Source organism: Buceros rhinoceros, unplaced genomic scaffold (assembly GCF_000710305.1).
Source record: "Buceros rhinoceros silvestris isolate BGI_N320 unplaced genomic scaffold, ASM71030v1 scaffold9428, whole genome shotgun sequence".
Lineage (NCBI taxonomy): Eukaryota > Metazoa > Chordata > Aves > Bucerotiformes > Bucerotidae > Buceros > Buceros rhinoceros.
Genome location: NW_010427804.1, coordinates 31,196 through 37,426, shown reverse-complemented (window position 1 = coordinate 37,426; position 6,231 = coordinate 31,196). Strand labels below are relative to the sequence as shown.

The 6,231-nt window shown below is 40.4% G+C and overlaps 1 protein-coding gene across 1 annotated transcript in view; it reads left to right on the top strand.

Annotated features, from left to right (window-relative positions):
- Window positions 1-520: 520 nt before the first annotated feature.
- The window catches only part of SDE2 (SDE2 telomere maintenance homolog (S. pombe)), a gene marked incomplete at its 5' end in the record, with an annotated part of 7,637 nt that continues 1,926 nt past the window's right edge, over window positions 521-6,231 (top strand). Inside the window, 5 exons of the mRNA XM_010142069.1 lie at window positions 521-638; window positions 1,881-1,992; window positions 2,538-2,707; window positions 3,421-3,532; window positions 4,158-4,572. Of these exons, the coding sequence (XP_010140371.1) occupies window positions 521-638; window positions 1,881-1,992; window positions 2,538-2,707; window positions 3,421-3,532; window positions 4,158-4,572 (927 nt within the window). The remainder of the gene's footprint in view (window positions 639-1,880; window positions 1,993-2,537; window positions 2,708-3,420; window positions 3,533-4,157; window positions 4,573-6,231) is intronic.

Here is a 6,231-nt window from a genome sequence, read left to right as displayed (position 1 = left end):
GGGGCCGCTGACGGGCTGTCGCACGTCCCGGCTGTGGGCGTGCTTCTTCTCGTTGCTAGAGGAGAGGCCTAGGGTCTCTTATATGCGATCTTTACGGTGAAATAATTGTGCGTTTTGTTTGTTAGTTTTTCATACAGAGTGTTTGAACACTGAGTATGCGTTTTCCCGTGGCATGGCTTTTCCCCGTTCATGTTTACAGGATGATTTAGACAGTATTTAATCTTTGAGTAAACAGGAATTAAACCAAGCACCACAGAGGATGTTTGTGCTTCTGAGATTGTCTGATTTTTGCTCCCCCTCTGTTTCTGTAGGAAGGAAGGAAACATTACTCCTTAATGATTTTCTTTGTCAGAATGTTTTATTTTCAATCGATTTTGCTGATTTTTTTTTTTTTTTTTTTTTTTTTTTTTGAACTTTGCTTTTTTTTTTTTTTTTTTTTTTTTTTTTTTTTTTTTTTTTTTTTTTTTTTTTTTTTTTTTTTTTTTTTTTTTTTTTTTTTTTTTTTTTTTTTTTTTTTTAGAATATTCCTGAAGAAAGCTTGTATGTGAAATGTAATGGGCGACTGGTTAGTGATGAAGACGTGTTGCAGAATGGAGCCGTTTATAGTCTGGAACCAAGACTTTGTGGTGGAAAAGGAGGTTTGTTGCTTAAATGCTTCTTATTGATTAGATTCTTAGGTTAAAAAACTTTGATTATACCATAGTCTACAGTGACAGCAGCAGTCCTCGTCTATTAGCACATCCCTAGTAATGTGGATGACTCTGACATAATGTGTGTGGGCTGAAACCAGAGTCTACGTGCAAAGCTGAGAACTGACCAGGGAAGCTGCAGTTCAGCTAACAGCTTTGCTGGCACAGCTCTTTTTCACATCCCTGGTCAGCTTAGGTCTGTTAGTAAAAAATCTGTAACATGCATCAAAGTGACTTCAGAGTTGAAATTGTCTCTAAAAGCACCTGGCTTCTTAGACTCCCAAGTTTCATTTGTGGTCACTTAGGACAAATATTCCAGGTACCAATAATCTGTGATTTGAGTATGTTATATGACCTCACTGATTCTTGTCTTCTCTTACTTGAGAAAGAAACATATAACAGAATGGTAAGGGTTGGAAGGGACCTGTGGAGATCATCTCGCCCAACCTTCCTGCTAAAGCAGGTTCACCTAGAGCAGGTTGCACAGGATCACATTCAGGTGCATTTTGAAAGTCTCCAGAGAAGGAGACTCCACAACATCTCTGGACAGCTTGTTCCAGTACTCTGTCACCCTCACAGTAATGAAGTTTTTCCTCATGTTGGAAACATGGAACTTCCTGTGTTCCAGTTTGTGCCCATTGCCCCTTGTCCTGTTGTTGGGCACCACTGAAAAGAGTCTGGGCCCATCCTCTTGACACCCGCCCTTTAGCTATTGATCAGCATTGATAAGATCACCTCTCAGTCTTCTCTCCTCCAGGTTAAACAGCCTTTCCTTGTAAGAGACGTGCGCCAGTTGCCTCATCATACTCGTAGCCTTTTGCTATGACCCAAAATGTTATCTTAAGACGAAAAAGTTTTCAAGCCATTTTGCTGAGGGAGTCCAGACATAGGCTTTCATGTTAGAAGTGCTGCATAGGTTCTTGTAAATCTGAAGTCCTTCTGGTGTGATATCAGGAGCACAAAAACAACATGGGTGGTAAATGCTGGATACCTTTTTTTCACTTAGTGTTTCAGCGTTTCACCCAATGACAATTCACCAACATGTTGCAACTTTCAACTTATCCTTTATTACAGTTGCATGGAGAGAAAGTGTTGAATTCACTGTGTTCTTTCTCCACAGTTAATCCTTTTGTTGTGTGCTAGCTCATCTCTGTTTCTGTTCGGCTAATTCTTGATTACTCTTTTTCTCAGGGTTTGGATCTATGCTGCGAGCACTTGGTGCTCAGATCGAAAAGACAACAAATAGAGAGGCTTGCCGAGATCTCAGCGGAAGGAGGCTTCGAGATGTCAATCACGAAAAAGCGTAAGGCGTTTTCTTAGAAGTTAGAATTATGAAACAAACTAACTGCGTAGGTCATAGTGAGCAAAAGAGGCCGGATGACAGGCTGTTGTAGCAATGACATTTTGTTTTGCCTAGTAAAAAGAGCAAAAGTGAAATCTTAAGCACAGATGGACTGGAAACCAACAGGATTCTTCTGACTGTACTTACATTATTGCAAAATAGATGTGACTGATTGTACTGCAGCCTGCTTCTGGGGACTGTTCTGTACCTCTTGTATTTCTCATCTGGAATTCTCATAGAGCTTCTCTCTGAAGCTTCAAGACCACGATACTGGGGATATGTGACCTTGTTGCTGTTTCTGGCTGCCAAAAAAAAACTTGACTCTCTTCTCTGTAGCAGAATCTCTACATATCCCTTCAGTAATTCCCCTGGGTGGTGTTAGATGTGTTTTCCCATTGTCTTCCATCCTAGCAGGTGGTAGAAGCATTCAGTAGCTGCAAGGCAACAAACTGATACTACGTTAAATGCTGGCAACACTCTCACGTCCATGGTTCTGTCATCTGCAGGATGGCTGAATGGGTGAAGCAGCAAGCAGAACGGGAAGCAGAAAAAGAGCAAAGGCGCTTGGAAAGGCTGCAGCGGAAACTCGCGGAGCCAAAGCACTTTTTCACAAATCCAGACTACCAGCGGCAGTGTCATGAAATGGCTGAGCGACTGGAAGATTCGGTCCTTAAAGGTATTGCAGTTTAACCTCGCTTTCTCTCCTCAAAGAATAAAGCAAACTTAAAGTCCCTATAGCCTCGCTTGAGTATGAAAATGAAAAAAAACCCAACAAACCACATTGCTGAGAGTGACTTTCAATTGAATGAAAATTTTAAGTTCCAATAAGATTTGTGGGATTTAGTTTTCCCCCTTTGGCTGCTGCTTCACTTAAATGGTATTGAACAGCATAACACAGACACAAGTGGTGCTTCATCTCGCTGTGCTACAGTGTCCTCACAATAAAAGCAAAAATCTGTGCAGGTGATGTTGCTAGTTCAGCTGTCCGAATTACATAACCGTTTTCCGTGTAATGATAAAATACAGATGGGTCTTGTTTCAAATCTAGAAATTGAATCAAACTGCAAACGCCTTGTTTCACTTACTATTCTTTGTAGCTCTTTTACTCATCCATGGATTCTTCCCTTGCAGTCAGCTTGATAGTGAAACCTGAGGCTGAATGGGATGTAGAACCTGAGAGTTCAGTTCAGAAATCAACTTTTAATTGACTATGTGCCTTAGTAAAGCCACGTGGGCAAGCTTTTGCTGCTGCTGAGTTAATTTTGAAGCTGTGACTCCACACAAATGTGCACCAGTTGGTGTTTTAAATTACATCTGGAATTAAAAGTAGATTTTACAGCATATATCAATTATGGACCAATGAAGTAGACTTTTAACTTTGTTTTGAAGGATTGCAGGCTACTTCAAGCAGAATGGTGTCACCAGAAAGTGGCAACAGTCGGAAGCGTCCAGGTGAACCTGGAAAGAATGGAACAAAATCTCGAAAAAGAAAATGTTTTTGGTAAGCAGACACTCACGTGTTAAGTCCTGAACAGGATGGGAGGTTAGATGCATACAAGTAAGCAACATACTATCTGAGATGTAGACTTAAATAGGAATGAGAAAATTGATCTGATTAAAACAGAGAACTGAAAGTAAATGTTCATGTGTCCCAGGAATGTATAATTGTGTCCCAGCTGGAGCAGACAAACTTTATTAGCAAAAATAGCCACACTTCCCCCCATGCCCTCCTTCAAATATGATTATGTTCTACTAATTCCCATTGTCCTTATTTTCATAAATTAATTAAATTTATGATGAACTTAAAGGCATTTTTTTTCTGTTATCTTTCACCTGATGTAAGATGACAGAGAAGTCTCAATGATTCCAGTGGTGTTTGGAGTGGCAGTAGGTAGCACACTACCCCTATTCCATATCGGGAATGCTGTGAAAAGGTTCCTTGTTTGGGGGTGTGTTGAGTCCTGCTTATTATTAGCAGCTCCTCCATTTACTGAACTGACCTAAGTAGCTGCTAGAGTATTTCACTGCAGCTCTGTGAAGTGGAAAGAAAGTGTGACAATAAAAATAATAATAACAAAGAAGTTAAAATGGGTTAATATTGGTTTGTAATATATCGCTTATTGCAGGCTGGGACTGGAAGGATTAGACGATGCTGACAGTTCAGCATCAGACTCTGATGATGGCAGTGAAGATGATTCCCCTCATGCATCTGACGGAAGTTGTCCATCAGGCAGCAGATGTGATGAAAATGCTGGAAATGCCAGTGAATGTTCCGGCAGCTCTGTGGATTTGGTAGAGGATAGTCCAGCTACCAGTGCAGCTGAGAAACCACTGGAGCAGCCAGAGGGTGCTGGAAGAGATCTGCAAGGAGAGACACCGACAGGTGGGCAAACTGAAATTCCAGCTGAAGAAAACAGTGAAATGACAAAGCCCTTGAAGGAAGAGGCCCAAGAGAAGAATGAAATAACCCAAGCAACCAAAGAGGAGGAGCAAGAAAATGTTTCTTCTAAGGCACAGGAAACGAACCAATCACAGAGCATGGTGAGTATGGAGCAGTTAAAAATTTTATGTCTTTTTCTTCAGCTGCTTTTACTCAACCACTTTTGTGTTTATGGATGGCAGAAAATGGGATGGAATTTGTATCCTATGACTTCAGTGCATTAGATGTATGTGCCTGAATCTCCAAAGTTTGATTCAGAGCACAAAAAATCCCAACGTTAAAAGGAAAAACAGCTTAACTGAAGACAGAGTGTACAACTTATGAAGATGGAATGTAGCAAGTAACGGAAAGTGCAGCCAAAGAATGCTCTTGGTTGACAGTGTCTCCATGGAGAAAGTTGAATTGCAGTATGGTAGCATTGTCTTGAGAGAAGCAAAATCGAATGGGTCAAGGAAGAACTTTATAAGATTAAGATTTTAATAATCTCCTGGAGTTTCCACTAAGATGCAATTGCTCTTGGCTGTCTAGTCTTGACAGCCTGAGTTCCGTGTTCTTCTTCTTTGATTTTTTTTTTCCTCTCCTTCTACATAAATAGATGCACTTGACCCAAAATTCTTTGTTGAGGGAGGAAGAAGGAAAAATACTTCTGTAGGATGAAAGACTTTTATCAATACTTTCTAGCTCATTACCAAACTCTCTGCAATTTGGCTATTCTTATTTGTAACATTATTAATGTTAAACATCAAGATCAAATTATGTTTAAATAATGTTTAAATTAGAAGTTGTTCCAAGTAGATGCCCCCAGACCAATCAGCTGATCAGTCTTTCTAGTTTTTATTATAAACAGACTTGAGTCTAGTTCGTACAGAACCCTGGCAGTCTGGTGCAAAGTTCAGTTCTTTGACCATTGAAAGTCTGAAAGCAGCAGCTCCTTCGCTAGGGAGGCAGGGTTAGTATAAATGATGGGCTTCATCTGAACTGCCAAGGATGGTGGAGGAGTGGTTTTAAAATTGGTCATCTGGTATATCCATGGTGGAAACAGGTCTGTACTGTTACTACGCCACTGGCAGTCTGGGTTGGTGTCACAGATCTCAGCCAGATCATGCTGACCGTGAGGTTCCTTCTCTGGCAGTTGACAGGAGGATGGCTGGAGTTCTTTTGCTGAAGAGGCTTTGGATCAGTCTTCCAGCCAGGAGAGAATGTAGCTTACCCCATGGAGCTGAGGAAAGCCCAACTGGTATTTGACAGTAAAAGGGGCCAATACTTGTACTTCATTGCTCCTTGCATAATACTAAAAATGTTTAGGGGTGATGAATCTAGGCTTATTCTAGTAATAAGACACTGTGGGTTTTTTGGGAGGCTAGGGAGTTGCTGGGATTTTCTGCCTTTTTTCAGCTTGCGCAGAAAATCTGCCATCAATGCCACTGCCAATGACTGAATTCTGGTAAGTGAAAGTTTAATACAGTTAAGTGGAAAGAAGACCAAGGATGTAATCTGATAAATTAGAACTTTGTCATCTACTGTACTATTAGAGCTGGCAGATTTTAAACAGGATGTTTACCATTCTTCACTGTTTACCTTTTGCTCAGTATTTCTGAGCCTGTCTATTCCTAGAACAGGAAACTCCACCAGTGCTGTGGCAGATTATTATTGCAGGTGGAAATATTTTTGTAATAGTCTGTGATGGATTTTTTTTTTTTTTTTTTTTTTGTAAAAAGGATGCGAATAATGCGGCAACCAGGGTTTTTTTTTTTTTTTTT